This window comes from Emydura macquarii, unplaced genomic scaffold (assembly GCF_026122565.2).
Source record: "Emydura macquarii macquarii isolate MOO-44397 ecotype Brisbane River unplaced genomic scaffold, CSIRO-AGI_Emac_v2 contig_1263, whole genome shotgun sequence".
NCBI lineage: Eukaryota > Metazoa > Chordata > Testudines > Chelidae > Emydura > Emydura macquarii.
The window spans coordinates 388,777-409,562 of NW_027131400.1; the positions used below are offsets into that span (position 1 = coordinate 388,777).

Consider the following 20,786-nt stretch of genomic DNA (forward strand, 5'->3'; position numbering starts at 1 on the left):
ACAACCTGGTAGAGGTGGACACCTCCTTCAGCAGAGCATTTCTTCTATCAATGGTACTGCAGGATTCCTCATGCTTCCCTTCTCAGTGAATACTACTTGTGTGTCATCTTGAGTGGAGCACACATAGGGACCATCTCACTTGAAGAAGAAAGAATGTTACTTACCTTGTATCAAAATGTGTGGTCCCTATGTATATTCCACCACCTGCCATCCTTTCCCTTTGCTTCAGATAATTATTCTAAGGTTATTCATGGTAATGAAGAACTGGAGAAGTACTTGATCCACATTGCCCCTTATATCCTCAATTGGGAGCATGATGAGACAGGCACAGATCAATGGCAGTACTAATGAAAAATCTTCTGGTTTCAGGTGCATGGAACGCAGGCACACCTCACCCAGGGATTACCCAGGGATCATACCTCTCAAAACTCCAGTTATTGTACAAAGTAACCATTCTTTACTTATTTGTACAGTAACTGTTGTTCTTCGAGCTGTTTAGTCTGTATACATATTCCATGACCCCTCCATCATCCCTTCTTTGAAGTCTTCAGACCACAGGCTTTTGAGGTGGTGAAGGAACTAAGGTATGGTTGAGCAGCTCTCCCCTTTTATACCTTTGCCATTCACACTAGGATGTAAATTGAGCATGTGCCACCCCAGCAGACAGTGCTGACTAGAAAAAGTTCTGGTGAGTGTGTTCTAGATTCAACTATGGAATACACTTTTTTTGAAGAACATCACTTACTGCACAGTTAAGTGACCTCCCTTCCTCCTCTTCCCCCACTCTGGCACTGGAGAAAGGCTCGCTTTGATGGTCGTTGCTACTTGGAGCTTGTGGAACCATGGAGTTCCACCTGCTTTTCAAATGCTGAAATTGATGCATTAAGTGAAAAAAAGATTTGTTACCTAGAATTGGATTTCTGCAAAACTACTCCAGCAATGGGAATAATCTCTCATGTTATATTTGACTGTTACAATAGCATAACTTTTTATATTACTTTATTCTGGGGAGATGCTTGCATTGTTTGTTTCTTGAACAGAGATGACCTGTCATGAGTGAGAAGAGCATTTGAAATAGGATTCATCCTGTATGTCAGTAGTTATGCAGATAGAAGACCCATGAATCTGTTTGCTGATGCTACATCATAGAAATCTATTTTATTTATATATGAAAAATTGTCATTTTTACTTGTTTTTAGAATGTTTTTTGTTTGTACTATTTACTTTTCCTTATTCATGACCGCTGTTAATGCCTGCCAAAGCTCTGACCACTTCCACAAAAAATAAAAATCACAGTAGTTATAATAGCCTAAAGTTAAAATATGATAGATTGGCCAGCCAGCTCTGCCCAGCTATCAGCAATTATCAATAATGACAGTAATACATCTCTCAGATCCTGAACCCTATAATCTCTTCCATCCCGAAGCACATGAGGAAAAAAACAAAATAATTTTACTTATTTTTGAATGGAGGATTTAAAAATATCTTTTTTGTTTTACTTTAGGCAAAAGACCTTATAGAAAGATTTTTTAACCAACAAGTGGAAGTGCTGGGGAAACGTTCTGAACCATTACCTGAAATATATTATATTGAAGGTACTCTCCATGTGGTGTGGGTTAATCGCTGCTATCCAGGATATGGAATAAATGCTCTTATACATCCAGATTGTCCTGATTGTTGTGGTATGTGATAAATTTACAAATTATACACAATATTAAATACCTGTTAACTCAAGATAATTTTCACTTTGTTTGAGTGCTATACGTTATTGTTTAACTTCATCAGATTAATCATTCATACCACTTTATGGTATGATCCTGTCATGTCTCTGAAGCTAATCAAGATTGGCTTGTTTTATCACTGTAGACTGATGTCCTCTAGGAACAGCTTGATACTGCGGAAAGTGGTCTTGATGATTTAGGGTCTGATCCACAGCCCATTTAAGTAAATGGTATTTGGCTCAGTCCCTTAGATGGCACTTTTCCTTGTGAGTTAAGACTAAACATATAACCCAACAAAGTGTTAAGGGGTCTGTTGAAGATTCCATCTTTCAGGTGAGAAACAAAAAGCTTGATTGCTTTTTGTTGTTACTAAAGGCCCTAGTGCCACGCTTTGCAACAGCTGATTTGTTAACACAGTGTCCTGGTCTAGTTACAAGTTTTGTCATTACATTTGGTTTACTTAAATTTCTTCTGTACTTGCAATTGAAATGATTCCACATTTTCTCTTCTAAATAGTATGTAATGGTTAATATGCTTTTACACAATTGTCCAACCATTCTTGGTGTGAAGCTTGAAATTTAAGTTGTGGATGAAATGATCCATGTGAATAGTTTACATGTCAGGAAGTTAAATTCGCATAGCATTTTTTCATCCATCAGAATGTAAGGTGTTATAGAAATATAACATCTTTATCATTAGTTCTGATCATTTAACTGAAACTTCCTGGTAAAGTTAACAAATTTCTCAGAGAGTGTATGCAAAGATCATTAGAAATAAAACCCAGGAAAATTAATGCCAAATTTGAGGACAATATTTACAGGGATTTTTTTTTTTAATCATAGGAGAAATTAGAAAATCAAAAATAAAAGTTGGAAAGATTAAAGGCTAGAAGCCTTCCTTGCCCTTCAGTTTTTCACAGCATTGGGCACATATATTAAAAAAAACCCTCTAGATTTGTAGAATGAGCAAGCAAAGAGCCAATTCTGGAATATACTAGAAGGGGAAACAAAGAATGGGCCTAATCCTGCCCAATTTATTCATGCAAAGTCTCTCATTGAAATCAGTAGGATCACTCACTTGAGTAAAGTGACCGAAGTTTGGATCATCATTTAAAAATTACTTGACTCTGTTGTTCTTAGATTGTTTTCCTTAACAGTGTTCAAACTGTCCCTGTTGGGCTTTTGAGGCTGAAGCCTCAAGAGTGTGGTGGAATATAGAAGTATACAGAAGAATAGAATAAAGCTGCAGTCAGTCTTCTGCTGAAGGCAGTTTCCTGCATGGCTGGAAACAGGGAAAGAGAACATAGCCTTCTAGATGTAATACAATCTAGAGAACTTTGAAACTTAAAAAAAGTCTAAAGAAAAAAAAGATCATGCAAGAAAATAGAAAACATAATGAGAAGACCCTAAAACTGCAAGATCTGCAATCTGCAATCTGATTTTCCATTTGTTCTGATTATGAGAAGGAGCTTATACCAGAACTATCTTTTTAGGAAGGTTTATAGTGCGCAGTACTTCAGTTATATCATGAACTCCCCTTCTCTCTTTTGCAGAGGCTAGCTCCCCTAAGTTCAGTAGTCCTAATCGGCCCTTGTGTTTAGAGGCAGTGTATGGACTGGAACTGTTGTCAGCTCCTATGTGGTGAATACTAAAGGATTATCATGATTTTGAAAATTAAAACAGATTTTTCCTTGGAAATATTTTTGGTTTTTTTTAGGGAAAACTCAAGGGCTTGTCTACGCATATGTTCAGTTTGTAGCAAGCTGGGATGTGAAGCTATCTTGTGCTAGTCTGCTACTTTGAAATGGGAGTAGATTAAACTACTGTTATTAACTAAATTACTATTAACTAATGAACTGTTAGTGTGCATCTACAGGGTCCACATGGACAGTTAGTGTGGGGCATATTCATACCCCAGCTTACCATGAACTAAATGCTTTTGTCTCAATCCCAAATTTGAAGCCCTGTTCTTCCCAGAATCAAGTCCTGTTTGCTCCTCCTCAATCAGAATCTTCCTCTTTCCCCAGTCCTGACGGGTGAGAGAACAATACTAATTTTCAAACACTTACTTTTAGCTGCCTCATTCCTTGTCCTTCCTGCAGCAGGCAGAACTAGCACATGCTAAGTAGTTGTTATATAGATCCTGTTACTAAGGCTAAGATTTTGTCATGGGTATTTTTAGTAAAAGTCATGGACAGGTCAAGGGCAATAAATAGAAATTCACTGAAATCCATGATCTGTCCATGACTTTTACTAAAAATAACCATGAAAAAATGGGTCTGAGAGGATGAGAGCTGGAGTCCTGCTGTGGAAGAGAAGTGCAGGGCAGTGAGGTACAGCTCCTCTGCCATGGGGGTTTTGAGCTCCAAGGTCCCCTGCCACCTGCAGCAGCTCAGAGCTGCAGGACCTGGCTTGGAGCACCAGGCTGTCTCTGCCAACCACAATGGTAAGGAGTTGTGGTGGATTGGAGCTCCAGGGCCTTCCGTCACATACAGCTTCTCAGAGCTGAAGGGGGGCCCTGCCACCCGCTGCGGCTTGGAGCTCTGGGCTTCCTCCATCGGTGGCAAGGAGCTGCAGGGATCCCCCACCACTCGTGGCGGCTCAGAGACCCATGCATACCCAGCTGCCCAGGATCCCCCGCTGCCTGGGGCTGCTCGACGCTGGGGGGGCCTCCGCTGCCCATGGCAGCTTGGAGCTCCATGCTCCCTCTGCTGCCAGCAGCAGCAGGGTGCTGCAGAGGCCCCCATGACAGCTTTGAGCTCTGGATCCCCCACCTCCTGGAACTGGGGAGGGGGCCATTTCTGTGGCTTGGAGCTCCGGTTCCCTGCTGCTCAGGGCAGCTGGGAGTTCCAGGGCCCCCTGTCAGCTGACAGCTCCAGCCCAGCCCCAAGGCTGAAGGGGAAAATGTCACAGAGGTCTCTGGAAATCATGGAATCCATGACTTCTGCAACTTCTGTGACAGATTCACAGCCTTATCTGTTACCTCAGATCAGTTGAGACTGTATGATCTTTAATAAAGATATGAGAGAGGCTCCTCTCTGTCTCTGGGTTCCCTCCCGAGATCTGCTTTCCTCCTGAGCTAATTCCTTTTACCTACTGGTACCTTCAGCAGGCACAACAGCAAGCTTTCAGTTGTGATGCACTCTACTTGGAAAGAGCACTTAAGAATGGGACCGAATCCACCCTGCATCTCAACACCTGTCTGCTGGTTGCCTCCCATTCATAGCTTCTGTACTTTGATTGGGTTCCCAGTAATTCTGTGCGTACACCCTGTGACGGTCCCTGAATGTCCTTTTGGCAACAGGCTTGAATCCACAGATCTTCTTTTAGCCAGCCCTTTGGAAAAGCTGATCTTTTCATTTCCCAGGTTCTTCTTTGAGTGCTTGCTCCTGTTCATTCCCACATATACCACTGCTGGAAATATTTCCCCTAGTGGTATCCATAAGGCTAGCTCTAGTGTCTTCTGCAGCAGTGTGCGTATGCGTCCATACGTAGGGTGCCACTGGTCACCCTCCCTCTCAGTTCCCTCTTTCTGCCTGTGATGATGCTGGAACATTCCATTGCTTCTGCAAGTTTTCCTCAGTCTAGTGGTTTTATCATTGTTTAAGTGTATATAGTTAGTTTATAGATGTTCAGAGTTAAATTTAAAGAGAGTTTTAAGTTAGCAAATAGACCCAGGTATGGGGCTGGTTTTTCATGTAAGAAGGCTATGCCAGTGAACGACTGAGCTGCTTACAGTGTTTAGAAGAAGCTCACGTGTGGGAGAAGTGTAAAATCTGTAAAAGTTTCCGTTCTTCGACTAAGAAGGATCAGGACATTAGACTCAGGGCCATCTTGATGGAGTCGGCACTCAGGTCAGCATCGGAAGCGCGATCAGGCTCTGTGCTGAGCACATTGGTATCAGTGCAGAGTGCTCCCCTAGCGCCATCATCTTCCCAGCACCCATCAACATCTCCGAAGAAAACACATGCTAAATGAGGACGTTTGCTGGCACTGAAGAAAGATAAGAAGGGAGTGGGACTCAGGTGAGACCGGCGTTGGGCCACTCTTCCCTGCAGATTCTGAGGGAGTCACCGTCCATCAGGGTTTCAAGCCCCACTCCGGACCTGCCACCAACTCCAGGAAGCAGCAAGGGCCCTCGACACCTGGTGGTGCCCACCACGAATGAGGCCTTCCAGGCAGTGAAGGACCTCTTAGCGATTCCCGTGCAGCCGATACCTAGGGAAGTGAGGCCTCCACACTGGAAACCGGCACCTACGCCCTTGGTGAACTCGTCCAGGGGGAAACTGGCATCGAGACCTCTGCAGCAATTCTCGTCTCCAAGGCACCTCTCTCCAGTCTGCCAGCGGTCACTGGACCCACAGCACCGGTCCCCAGAGCTGCACCGTGAAAGGTCGGGCTCTCATCTCCAGTCCCCCAACACTTGACTCTGGTCTCCAGAGCGATGGCACAGATCCCTGGAACACCGCAGATTTCCTGGAACCTCAGCACCACGCCCCAGACTCCTGACGTGGTTCTCCAAAGTCCCAGACCTGGTTGCCAAGTACTTGTAAGAAACGTAGAGACAAAAGCCAGTCATGGGATACCTAGCACCCAGGCTCCCTGCACTGTTCCCTAGAACACCAGTGCGTACAGTACTGCACATTAGAGCAGTTGACATTGGCGCCCCTGTGATCTCCAAGGAGTGGCTCCTCAAGCTCAGAGGAAGAGATGACCCTACCAACAGGGCAGTCCTCAGCTACGGCCGCCAGTTTCCCCATGATGCTACCGATGGGGCTATGGCATAGGGACAATGGTGCCCAGACTTTGGAACCTGTGGGGGTTCCCCCAGACAATGGTCCTGCAAAATCATTCACTCTCATGAGCCTCGGTACCACAGTCTTCAGTGGCACCAGACGTAGATGTGGAGTCTGACTGGGAAGGGTCATCCACAGAGATCCACGAATGGGCTACACTGCTCCGAGAAGAGGACCCTAATCCTCCACAGTTACCAGCCTCATCTTCCTCCTCACCTGATGAGGCACTAGTGGGGCCCTCTGCCGTGGCCTCTCTGGGCAATTTTAGTTATGGCTGGATGATGGTAGTACTGGCTACCAACGAGAGAGACAGGCTAGGCCAAATGAGTTCCATCCCAAAAAACAAGGAGGCCAGAAAACTAGATGTGTTCAGGTGCAAGGTTTATTCAATAGCTAGCCTGCAACTGCATGTATCCAACAAACAAGCACTGTTCAGGACATACCATTTTAATATCTGGCAGTCATTGGACAAGTTTTCTGAGTCCCTGCTGCAAGCCTCCAAGCAGGAATTTGAGGTGATCCTTGAAGAAGGGAAGGCAGTAGCTAGAGTCTCCCACCAGGCAGCCTCAAACATCGCTGATTCGGCATCCAGCACTGTGGCATCGACTGTGTCAATGAGAAGAGCATCCTGGCTCCAATCTTCTGGCATTTCGCCGGAGGTCCAGCAATTCATACAGAACCTCTGATTTAATGGCACAGCCCTATTTGTGGACCAGACAGACTCCAGGCTGCACAGGCTGACAGGTTCTAGGGCTACGCTGCACTTCCTGGGCCTATACATCCTGTCATCTGCCAGGAAGCACTTCAGGCCTCAGCAGCCACAGAGATTTGGAGGACATCCTCGAGGACATTCTATAAAAGAAAGAATAGTGGTTACAAAAGACTCCAGGGCCACTTGCCGGCCATGGCCCCCCGTCAGGCTTGAGCAGTCACTACCAAGAGGACATACAGAACTTTTTGAAGGCGACCTACCAGCCATTACCCGGGATCCAGACTTGCTATTATTTTCATCCAGTCTTTTCCCCTTCCTCTTGGCCTGGGCTACCATTACATTGCATCGCTGGGTACTAAATACAGTAGCTGGTGGTTATGCTCTTCAGTTTACCTCGCTCCCACCCTCCAGTGTCATCCCAGTGAATCTCAGCATGGATTACAGCCTGTATTCGAGCTTGCTATGAGCAGATGGGAGTTGCGCCTCCAGCATCCTTGACACTGCCCTCTCAACAAGGGCCCAGACTGTCAGCAGCCTTCCTGGCTCAGGTCCCAATACAGGACATATGTAGAACTGCCACGTGGTCGTCAGTGCATACCTTCCTCTCCCACTATGTCATCACACAGCAGGCCTGGCACGACGCTGGTTTTGGCAGAGCGATGCTACAAATGACACATCTATGAACTCCTGCCCAGTTCCAGGGATACTGTTGGTGAGTCACCTAATTGGGAATGGACATGACAGAGTACTCAAAGAAGATGTTGCTCATGTCCATTCGACAACCCACTTTTCTTTCCCTTGGTTGGAGTTCTGGCAAGAAAGAATTGAGAGGAAGGGGGGCCGGCAGTGCTCTATATATGGGCACATATGCATGCTGCTGCAGAGGGCGCTAGAACCGGCCCTATGGATATCACTAGGAGAAAAATTTCTGGCTCTGGTGCATGTGGTGCACACGCACACCTTTTTGGGAATGGGTGTGAGCAACACATCTCGAAGAACAACAGTTATGAAGTAAGTAACTGTTCTTTCCCAAACAATATAAATAGAGATACTAAAAAACCCATAGTTCTTCATGTCACTTCCTCCACTGAGCCCCACTGCAGAAATCGCTTGCCTGGCCATGGGAACCTTTTTGATTGGTAGTTAGTAGTTGGGAGGTGTACACGCATCCCTTAAACCCTACATTCCATGGTCCAGGAGTATAAATGTTTCACACCTTCTAACCATCCATCAGTTCCTCTCTGTTGCCAGCTTGAGCACTCGTGGAAATTATTTTAGGGTTGATAGATGTGGAGTTTGGTTCTCCTTCATGAATCATTATTCTCTTGACATTTAGTCAACAGCAGACACTAGTTTGAGAAGGAGAGTTGCTGTTGGACAAGCCTGCCTTTTAAAACATACCACTGTTAGCTAGCCTCCTACAGTAGGGCTCTATGAAAGCAATGTCATTGAACTACAAAAGATTATCTTTGCAGAGGTAATTCTTACACTCTGAAGGTATTGCCATCTCAGAGACACAATCACCCTCTGTTTCTGTGACTTCAGGGCCCAACTCCAAGTAAGGCTTCTTGACGTAGAGAGTAACTGAAGGGCTATTAGACCAGCCAGAGTATTTATGTCCTTGTTCATAATAAATTTAGGTCTTAACATATGTTGTCATAATTTCAAATTTAATTTTAAATGGGTTTTATTTTTTAAAAAGAAAATAAAATTAATTTAAATAAAAACACATTTTAAATAAATTAATCTATTTTTATCCATCTTGCTTTCATAATTATGTATAACATATATTTTAATTTACAGATTTGTCATTTCAAGATTATAAAAATCTTAGAAACATAAATTTAATATAATTCCTGTTCATTCTAGTGGTTTTAGTGCACTTTAAAAATTGTTTCTTAAGGTATATAAAATAAATCATATTTGGAAGTTTATTAAAATGTTTGGGTAATTGCTACAACAGATGTGATCCTCCATTAAAGTTCAATTAACACAAAGTAATTGTACCACATTTGTGTGTTCAGAAGACCATTAGATATAAAACTGTTTTTTTTTGTTTTTTGTTTTTTTGCTTGGTCATAAAAACATTCCTGCAATGTTTTCATTTTCCTTCAGGAAATAGGCTACAGATGAAAATGAAATACAGTACCAAAATTCATATCTTTTATGGGGTCCTGATACATTCCTGACAACTTGATTTCATCCATTGTGATAAAATAATCAGAAACCCACACTTGATTTATAATTTAGTAGTTTTTGTCTTCTTTCATTATCTTTTATAGTTTGATTTCCTGTAGTAATTTGCTTTAATAAACTAGATACAAATTTTTCCTTGCCATTAAATAATTGAATTTTCCAGTTCTCTCAAAAAAGTGAATTTTTTAGAAAGAAACTATAATTGAAGAATAATTATTTCAAAATTCAAAAGAATGTATTGCTCAAGTAAATATAGAAATAGTACTAAAAATTGGAGTACAGCAGAAAATGTCAGTTTAGTACATAAGATACAAGAAAAAATTAACATGACAAGTGCACTTAAGTTTGTGAGGTGTGAAATGGTATGTTAGAAAGGTACAAATGAAATACGAGGTGGAATATTTTGTGGAGATGTTTATACATGAAGGTTAGGCAGTGGGAGTTCATACTCGGTAAGAAAGATTGAGGAAAGTTATGTTTACTGTAAGAAAACTTCATATGCTTTCCCAGCAGCCAATTCAGCAAGCAGTAGGTTGCTTGCTTAAGATTTTTTCTTTCTTTTCATGTCTTCCCCTAGATGGCAGACTGAGATTGAGCAAATAAGCTTTTTATGTGATTGTTATAGTTCTCTGGCCTGCTCCAATCAAAGTGAATTGAAAACTCGCATTGAATTCACTGAGGGCAGAGGTATGCAGAGAGTGCAATTTTGCTTCTGAGGTTGACACACTTTGGGAGAAGGAAGGATATTCACCAGCCCAGCTGATGTGGAGACTGGGAAATGCTGTTTCTTCTTTGAGTAGTGTCCCTATGGGTGCTCCACTGTGTGTGCGTGTGTGTCTGCGCCTCAGCGCTGCTGATCGGAGATATTTGGTAACACTCCATCCCACATGCGCTGCTCGCACCAGCCACGAGGGCATTCTCTTCTCAGTTCCTTCTCAGCCGCACCTGGCTAGAGAGAGAGAGAGCTAATAGCTGTCTATTCACAGATAATTAATTCTTTTAGAATGGCTAATTTTAGCTTCTTCTGAAGCTCTTTTCTTTCTTACTCATTACTTTTACTTTGCCCATGCCTAAAAAAAATAAGAAAAGAAAAAGAAGAAATAACAAAGAACAGAAAAGGACTCTGTCTTCCATCCTGCCCTGGCAGAAAAGGGTATGCCTACTCCCTGGACTTCAAAAAAAAATTCCTCAGTTGCGAGGAATCAGTCTGGGTCATTGACGGACACTCGCAGTGTGTTCACTATCTGGGAGAGAAGCTATGACATTGGGCCAGAAAGGGTTAAGCCTTAACAGGTTGGGATGACATAAACTCAACCTTTAGGAACAGATACAAATGGTAATTAGGGCCATTCCTTGTAAACAGAGTCATACGGCTGGAAGGGACCTTGAGAGGTCATCTAGTCCAGTCCCCTGCATTCATGGCAGGACTCAGTAATATCTAGACCATCACTGACAGCTGTTTGTCTAACCTGCTTTTAAAAATCTCCAATGATGGAGAGATTCTACAACGTCCTTAGGCAATTTATTCCAGTGATTAACCACCCTGACAGGAAGTTTTTCCTAATGTCCAACCTAAACCTCCCTTGCTGCAGTTTAAGCCCATTGCTTCTTGTCCTGTCTTCAGAGTTAAGAAGAATAATTTTTCTCCCTCCTCCTTGTAACAACGTTTTATGTACTTGAAAGCTGTTATCATGTCCCCTCTGTTTTCTCTTTTCTAGGCTAAACAAATCCAGTTCTTTCAGGCTTGCCTCATAGGTCATGTTTTCTAGATCTTTAATCATTTTTGTTTCTCTTCTCTGGACTTTCTCCAGTTTGTGTACGTCTTTCCTGAAATGTGGCATCCAAAACTGGACACAATACTCCAGTTGAGGCTTAATCAACATGGAGTAGAGTGGAAGAATTACTACTTGTGTCTTACTTACAAGACTCCTCCTAATACATCCCAGAATCATGTTTGCTTTTTTTCAACAGTATTACACTGTTGACTCATATTTAGCTTGTGGTCCACTATGACCCCCAGATTTCTTTCCGCAGTACTCCTTCCTAGGCAGTCATTTCCCATTTTGTACGTTGAACAATTGATTGTTCCTTCCTAAGTGGAATACTTTGCATTTGTCCTTATTGAATTTCATCCTGTTTACCTCAGACCAATTCTCCAGTTTGTCCAGATCATTCTGAATTATAATCCTATACTCCAAAGCACTTGCAACCCCTCTGAGCTTGGTATCGTCCGCAAACTTAGTAAGTATACTGTCTATGCCATTATCTAAATATTGAACAGAACCGGACCCAGAACTAATCCTTGCAGAAACCCACTCATTATGCCCTTGCAGCATGACTGTGAACCATTGATAACTACTTTCTGGGAATGGTTTTCCAACGAGTTATGCACCCACCTTATAGTAGCTCCATCTAGGTTGTATTTCCCTAGTTTGTTTAAGAGAAGGTCATGTGGGACAGTATCAAAAGCCTTACTAAAGTCAAGATATGCCACATCTACCGCCTCCCCCTATCCACAAGGCTTGTTACCCTGTCAAAGAAAGCTATCAGATTGATTTGACATGATTTGTTCTTGACAAATCCATGCTGACTGTTACTTATTATCTTCGAGATGTTTGCAAATTGATTGCTTATTTATTTGCTCCATTATCTTTCCGGGTACAGAAGTTAAGCTGACTGGTCTGTAATTCTCCGGGTTGTCCTTATTTCCCTTTTTGTAGATGGGCACTATATTTGCCCTTTTCCAGTCTTCTGGAATCTCTCCTGGCTTCCAAGACTCTTCAAAGATAATTGCTAATGGCTCAGATATCTCCTCAGTCAGCTCCTTGAGTATTCTCGCGTGCATTTCGTCAGGCCCTGGTTACTTTTCTAAGTAATTTTTAACTTGTTCTTTCCCTATTTTAGCTTCTTATCCTGCCTCACTTTCACTGGCATTCACTATGTTAGACGTCCAATTGCCATCAACCTTCTTGGTGAAAACCAAAACAAAAGTCATTTAGCACCCGTGCCATTACCACATTTTCTGTTATTGTTTCCCCCCCCCCCATTGAGTAATGGCCCTACCATGTCCTTGATCTTCCTCTGGCTTCTAATGTATTTGTAGAATGTTTCCTTGTTACCCTTTGTCTCTAGCTAATTTAATCTCATTTTGTGCCCTGGCCTTACTAATTTTGTCCCTGCATATTTGTGTTGTTTGTTTATATTCATCCTTTGTAATTTGACCTAGTTTCCACTTTTTGTAGGACTCTTTTTTTTTTTTTTTTACCTTAAGATCTCCCTTAAGCCAAGGAGGTCTCTTGCCATACCTCCTATCTTTCCTATGTAATGGGATAGTCTTTCCTGTCTTATTACTATTGTTCTATTGATTCAGAGATCAAAAGGGAATATTAACATCTAGATGAAACTTAGGTGTAATGATATAATTGTCTTTCTCTTTGACCTTTAAGTAAACTTAACTGTTTAATGGATAATTACCGGTGTGTGCCTAGGAAGTAAAAGATGTTACTTCAAAGCTGCATGTAATACCTGTTATGCACCCAACCTGCTGTGATGTCTGCTGTCAAAGGGCTCTCATAAGCCTGCTAAAACATTATAAAAGAAGCCTAGGGCCCAATCCTGTTTATTTTAGGGCTGCTTAAATGTTTGACAGGAAAGATTTGGGTCGCAAATCTGAGATCCCAGCACTAAGTCTGGATTTACCCTGCTAATTCTCATGGGAGAATTTGAAGAGACTCTATACATGGACTATTTGAACTATAACCTGTGAACTGATCCTGAAAGAAACTTACGCAACACAGTTTATCACCTATGGAGTTATTCTCATCAAAAGCACATTCCACAGAAGTGTGGATTGTGTCAGCAACTGAAGCCATGGTAAAGGAAAGATAAAGAACTGAGGCTCAAACTCCTTATGGAGTCAGCCCTTCAACCTCTGGAGCTGTGGCGAGAACCCTCTCTGCAACCCTTGACTTTGAGGGGAGATGAGCTCAGTCAGATGTCTGTGAGCCACTCACGAAAGGCCTCTTTTAAAAAAAAAAAAAAAAAGGTGAGTGAGTCCCTATGGTGTGCCCTGATCAAGCCAAAAACAATCCCTGGCTTGATCAGTAACATCAGTACCGATGGCATCTAAGCTGTCTAAATAGAGTACACAGGGCATACACGGTACCGAACCGACAGAGCAAGTCGGAATGCCTAGAGACCCAATGGGAGTAAGAGAGGACATTTCGGTACCACAAGGACATGAGAAACAGAGAAGATCTGCCCAGGGAAGGCTCCACTGGTATGGTCATCAACATCGGTACTGATGACAATGTGTTGGGCACCGACCATCAGGTCCACATCTCCAATTCAGTCGGTACAAGCCTCTTAGCACCGACAGCCTGTGCCGGTATCGTTACCTCCGACACTGCTTGACTTCCCGTGCGTGACGGATCTTTTGGTGTGAGAGCCCCGATTATGAGCAATGGACAGTCCGTTACTGAGCCCACCTGGAACCCTGGGGTCACCAACAGCTTTGTGCCGTGCATTGCCAGTATGATCTGTGGAATCAAAAAGTGAGCAAGAGGACTTAATTCCCAACACTCATATCATCTGCTATATAGTGCCCAGTTCCACTACAAACAATGGGAATCCACTCCTCCGACCAGCCTCCCTGGTTTGGGTAACCAAGGTTCCAACCACTGGGCCTTTTTCAGGTCAGTGGCTGTATTGGGACCCCTGACAGGCTCGAAGACAACAGACCTCATTTCCATCAGCAGAGGAAATACCCTCCTTCAGCTGCTGCCTCGAGGGCCTCTGGACCCCCTAACCAGACAAAGGAAGAACCAGTGGGCAAATAGGAGGAGGAGGAGGTCACTCCTCAGACCCAATTGTCGCCATCGTCATCAGAGTGATGCCTCCTCCGCCATCTATGGCGGATGATCTTAAACCTTTTCAGGATATGGCAGAGGGTCTTCAGATACCTCTCTTAGAAGTGACCGAGGTGCATCATAAGGTGATGGATATTTTACTCTCTTCCACAGCTTCTAAAGTCACCCTCCCAGTTAATAAGGTGTTATTGAACCCTGCCAAGGCAATATGGCAGACCTCCACATCCATCCTTCCAACATGCAAGAGGGCAGACAAGAAGTATTGTGTCGACGAAGGGCATGGAATTCCTTTTTTTCAAACCCGTTCCCCCAATTTGATCATTGTGGACATGGTGAATTCCATGGGATGTCAACACCACTTTAAGTCCATCCCTTATGGTTGGGATTGCAAGCGCCTGGGCTTGCTTGGCAGGAAAGCTTATTTGTCAACCACCCTCCAGTTTACAGTGGCAAACTACCAAGCCCTATAAGCAAAATACGACTATCAAAACAGTAAAGTTATATTCCTTTGTTGAACAGCTTCCCAACTTCCACAAGGAGTAATTTAAGGCCTTAGTTAATGAGGAACAACTGGTGGTGAAGACGTCCCTCCAATTGGTACTAGATGCACCTGATATAGCAGCTCGTTCCATATCAACTGTGGTGGTAATGAGACAGGCCTCATGGCTTCACCTCTTGAGCTTCCCCAAGGAGGTACAAGCAATGGTGGAGGACCTACCGTTTGGAGGAGCAACACAGTTTGTTGAAAAGACTGATGCCTGCCTCCATACATTAAAGGATTCAAGGGTCACCCTCAGGTTCCATGATCTATATACACCTGTGTATAAAAGAAAATACAACCCTCAGCCCTTGTTTAAGCCTCATTCACAATACTTGTATTCATCTCAGTACCCATCCCAATACACAGAGAGGCCATACAAGCCTCAGAGAAAGAAACCCAGGTTCCCCAGAAGAAAGACAACAGGATCCCAACAAGTCTTTTCTCAACCCTCCACCTTGAAGAGACAATTTTGATGGCTTGGTTGAGGTGCCCATAGAACACTCTCCTCACTGCCATTCAATGCTGGAAAACCCCTCCCATTCATTTGGGGGATTGTCTTATTCTTTTCTGCAGCACCTGGGAATGGATAACTTCTGACAAATAGGTGTTGGAGATTTTCGAGACTGGATACTCAATCCATTTTTCCTCTGTCCCACCTTCCAAACTCCCTTCCTCGTCCCTCTTCAGGGACCCTTCTCACGAGTGCTTACTACATCAGGAGATAGACGACCTCCTCAGCATAGAAGCAATAGAGCCAATGCCTGTGCATCTAAGGGGTAGAGGTTTCTATTCTCAATACTTCCTAATACTGAAGAAGCAAGGGAGTTGGAGACCATATTGGACCTCAGAGCACTTAACACATTCATCAAAGCTGAGAAGTTCAAGATGGTCACATTGTCCACGATCATTCCAGCGTTAGAAGACGGACATTGTTTCTTTGCCCTTGACCTCCAAGGTGCATATTTTCAAATCTCGATTATACTGAGTCACAGGCATTACTCAAATTTATGCTAAGACAGGACCACTACCAATACGGAGTACTCCTCTTTGGCCTCTCATCGGCCTCCAGAGTCTTCTCCAAAATCATCTCGGTGGTGGCAGCCCACTTATGCTTTCAAGGCATCATGATTTACCCTTACGTGGATGATTTCCTTCTCAGGGCTTGGTTCTTTGCAGATGCCCAGCAAGTCACTCAGGCCATTTTGGTCCTGTTTCAAAGTCTGGGTCTGCAAGTCAATGAACAAAAATCGACATTGATATTGGTACAAAGGCTAGAATTCATAGAGGCCAACCTCAACTCTGTTCGGGCAAGAATGCTCCTCCCACATGACAGATTTCTCAGTCTCTCCTCATTGATAGAGACAGTACAATCCAGCTCCCAAACTTCAGCCAGATACTGCCTTCAGCTCGTGGGACTCGTGACTGCGGGGATATCGGTTATAGTTCATGCCAGATTATTCATGATATGCTTGCAAGGTTGGTTTGGTTCGGTTCGGTTTACAGACCAAACAGAAACAGCATAAACAAACGATTGATGCCCACAAGGGTCAAACAATCCCTGGATTGGTGGAAAGATCCATTAAATGTCTGTGCAGGAATCTCGTTCGCTCAGTGTCCCCGATCATTACTCCTGAATACCAATACATCCCTCATAGGATGAGGTGCCTATCTCAATGGCAACACGACACAGGGCAAATGGTCCTCAAGCAAAGTATACCTCCAAATCAACCTGCTTGAAATCCAAGTGGGCAGAAACGTGTGCGCTCACTTTCTATTACCGATGAAAGGCACACACACAAGGGTCATGATGGTCAACATGGCCTGCATGTATTCCATAAACCAACAAAAAGATGCCAAATCATACTCCCTATATATGGAAGCACTAAAACGATGGAATTGGTGCGTCACCCACAATATATTAATATCAGCGGCCTATGTACTACAAATACACAACACGACAGCGGATAGTTTGAGCTGCAAATTCACTCTGAGTGGGAATTAGATTCGATAATACTGCACAACATATTTTGGTTATGGAGGATAATGATTGACCTTTTCGCCACTTACCAGAACAGGAAATGCCCACAGTATTGTTCGACCAGGAATCGGACGTCGCTCCATGGAAAAAAGTTCCAGAGGGGTAGCCGTGTTAGTCTGTATACAGCAAAAAACCTGAGAGTCCTCTAGCACCTTAAAGACTAACAAATTTCTGCAGGCATAAGCTTTTGTGGACTGTAACCCACTTCATTGCAGCTGACAAAAGCTTATGCCTGCAGAAATTTTAGTCTTTAAGGTGCAACAGGACTCTAGTTGTTTTTACTCTAGAGAAAACACTCTTCCTCCATTGGGATGAAGGCCTCCTTATACGCCTTTTCCCCATTCCTTCTGTTACTGAAAGCCCTATTAAAGATAAAAAGGGAGAAAGCAACCATCATACTGATTGCCCCTACATGGCCCAGACACAGGTGGTATCTTTATCACAGCTGGCACTTTATCCACTGATGACTTTCCGGGCCTTTTATCTCAAAACAAGAGATGTATTCTTCATCTCAATCTACAGGTCTTACAACTCAATGCATGGCTCTTTCATGGTTCCAGCACATAGAGACATCCCGCTCTGATGAGATATGGGAAGTTTTGCTATGCAGTAAGAAGGGAAATATTCGTTGTACCTACCTGTAGAAATGGAAGAAAGTCCAAATATGTTGCCAACCAAAGGGAAATGCAACCACACTACAGAGTCCTGGGCTATCTGTTGGCTCTCAAAAAAATTGGGACTCTGTTAGTTCACTAAAGGTCCAGCTACCAGCAATCTTTTATCTTCCACCAGCCGATGGAAGGACATTCAGTCTTCTCCCACCAAATTACAAAAAGGTTTCTCAAAGGCACAATGAACCTCTTCCCACAGCCCAGACTTCCTGCCCCGCAATGGGACCTCAGTTTAGTGCTAAAAGCCTACTAAGCACCATTTGATCCCATGGCCATGGCCATGTGTTTAACATATCTGTCTATGAAAATGGCATTCCTCTTTGCAATCACTTCAGTGAGAAGAATAGGGGCAATAGCAGCTCTGATAGCACATCCCCCCTTCACGGTGTTCTTTCCTGACAAGGTCACGGTTAGACCACATCTGAAGTTCGTTCCCAAGGTGACTTGTGCGTTCCACATAAATCAGCTTATTCAGTTTCCAGCCTTTTATCCCAAGCCTCATAGGGATAATAAGGAAGCCAGCCTCCATACGCTCAGTATAAGGTGAACTTTAGCCTTCTACTTGGACAGGATGAAAGTGCTCAGAAAATCCCTGAGACTTTTCCTATCCATTGCAGATAGATCAAATGGAACAGTGATTTCAATCCAAAGGCTGTCCAAATGGGTTTTGGGCTGTATTAAACTGTTACCAGCAGTGTAATGCAATGCCCCCATCTTCAATACGCACGCATTCTGTGAGGTAAATCTCTTCGTCAGTCACCTTCTCCAAGGGTATCCCTATATCAGAAATCTGCAGAGCAGCCATCTGCACACACATTCACAGAACACTATGCCATCCTGGGGGATTCAGCTGCAGACGCCCAGTTTGGTGCCACAATACTGTCATCTGTATCAGAATTGACTTGCAAGTCCCAATGTCTAGTGGTGGGCACTGCTCAGGAGTCACCTACAGTGGAGCACCCATAGGGATGCTACTCGAAGAAGTTACTCACCTTGTGCAGTAAGGATGGTTCTCTGATGTGTGTCCCCCTATGGGTGCTCCACAATCAACCCTCCTTCCCTCTAGTTCGGAGCTCAATTAATTGGCTCTGTGATAGAGAAGGAACTGAGGAGGGAATGCTCTCAGATTTGGCTAACCCCGTGCCTGGTGGGGAGCAGCACATTCACGGGTGGTATAGACTGCTACCAAAAATTTCCCATCAGCAGCGCAGGGGCACAGACACACCTGCAGTGGAGCATCCATAGGGGGACACATCTCCAAGAACCATTGTTATTGCACAAGGTGAGTAACTTCTTGTTGCATGTAGATCCAGTGCTTCCTCCAGCAGAGCCATCCAGGGTGCCAAGGGATAAATTCAGAGCTTCACACACCACTTCCAGACACACTCCCTTACTCTCCTCAGCAGTTGAACCCTCAGCAGAAAAATTGTTACTCCCCTGCAGAGAGAGAGAGAGAAGGGCTCCTGAATTCTTCTACCAATCATTGTTACTGTTGTGCTGTCCCTGGAGCTTAATTGGTGAAAATGACTGAATCAAGGATAATTGTCTAATACACGTGATGTTCGTATATTGTCCAGCAAAATAGGACCCTGCTCTTGGTTTGGGGCCTTTAGACACTACCATAATCCAAAGAGTAAATATAATAATAATGGGTCAGGGGACACCTGCAAATCGCTCTTGCCAAACAATGTATAAGCTCTACCCATTTCCAATGGCATTTGAGGAGACCTCTAGGATTCCTTTGAGTCACTGGAAAGGAACAAGCAGAGTCGGGCAGCCCCTGATGGCTGCCACCGTTGGTCAGGTAAACCTCGCTAAGGTTCTGTAGCAATGGGAATAGGCAGGATGAAACCCCACAAATCCTGTTTAATTAATGGGTGTCAGGCAGGATAAGACCTAGTGGGGATGACTGGGCTAGGATGAAGTGGAGAAGCAGGTGCACTCCTGCTACAGTGAGAGGAGTAGGGAGCCCAATTTCCAGTGGGTACTGAGGATTAACACCCTTATTGTTCCCCTTTTCCTCTAAAAATGCTATAATTGTCAGAGCATAGTGGTGTTCAAGGGAGCCAGGAGAACTTCAGCCATCTGACAGTGACCCTTCTTGCTTCCTCCCGATGACTTATATTGGGAGGGCTAACATTTTCTACAGAGGACAGGGCTACAGGTAGTCCTTAGCTGAGTTTTTGTACTGATTTCACAGACTGGCATAACATGAGTTAACCAGCAGAAACGTTTTTCTACTCACATCATCTTTGGCACCATGCATTGATTTCTACCTGTTTGTTTCATTCTCTGTGCACTTCTTACTTATTAATCCATTTTCAAAAGTCAGTTTTGTTTATATTTCCTCTTAAGTACATCCTTGTCCACAAGGTGGAGCCAAAGCAATTTAGTTCAAACATTACTGGCTGTTGACCACACTAGTGTCTTTTGGCAGCTGCTGCTCACTGGTTTTGAGTTGTGGAAAGCTTACTTGTAGGTAGAGCAATGGGGAATCAGAAAGTCACACAAATTACTTTTTTGTGAAGAGAAGAACATTATATGAAATGAATGTATGGTGTACAAAAATATATTTTTGCAACATTTTTTAAAAATTGAAATATTGGAATGTTAAAAAAATCTGATCTTGCCAGTTAGTTGGAAGATTACATCATAAGGAAACATGTCTAATCAAAGTAGTTTTAGAAATTATTCATCTAGATCTTTATATTTTGTTTTGTTCTGTTTTCTCTGTCTATAGTTGTCTGCAGTCCAGGAACTTATAATCCTCACGATGGAGTTCACTGTCTTCAGTGCAACCATACTTTGATATATGGAGCAACACAATGTTAGCAGAATATCAGTAAAAATACATTGCTATTCAATAGCTCTGATGTATTTCATTTTTAACATAGTAATATCAATAAAATGATTTTAGCAACTTGTACATTGAATTTTGGTTACATCAATAGAATTCATTTGTTTTTAAAAAGGAGTAATATCTAACCATTTTAATAAAATGAGGTCTTATACCATTTTTGAGCGTTTGATTTTTTTAAACTACATTTAATGTTATGGATTATGTCAGATCGGCCACCATGATGACTAAAGCTGTCTAGTTACTCACAGAACAGAGAGAGAACTGGCAGTGGGCATGTATGCTTCCTTACAAGTTTCTTGCCAGTGTGCTTCAGCTTTTTCTAGAAGGACCACCTCTAGGAGTGTACATGCAATTTAGTCTACCTGATCATCCAGTCCTCTTATA

General features: G+C 43.2%; 1 protein-coding gene across 2 annotated transcripts in view; it reads left to right on the forward strand.

Moving 5' to 3' along the window:
• ZPBP (zona pellucida binding protein) overlaps nucleotides 1-20,558 on the forward strand; it is a 73,445-nt gene extending 52,887 nt beyond the window's left edge. For both annotated transcript variants that reach the window (XM_067550412.1, XM_067550413.1), the window contains 2 exons: nucleotides 1,505-1,682; nucleotides 20,283-20,558. In XM_067550412.1, the coding sequence (XP_067406513.1) occupies nucleotides 1,505-1,682; nucleotides 20,283-20,374 (270 nt within the window). In that variant the 3' untranslated portion in view covers nucleotides 20,375-20,558. The remainder of the gene's footprint in view (nucleotides 1-1,504; nucleotides 1,683-20,282) is intronic.
• Nucleotides 20,559-20,786: the final 228 nt, after the last annotated feature.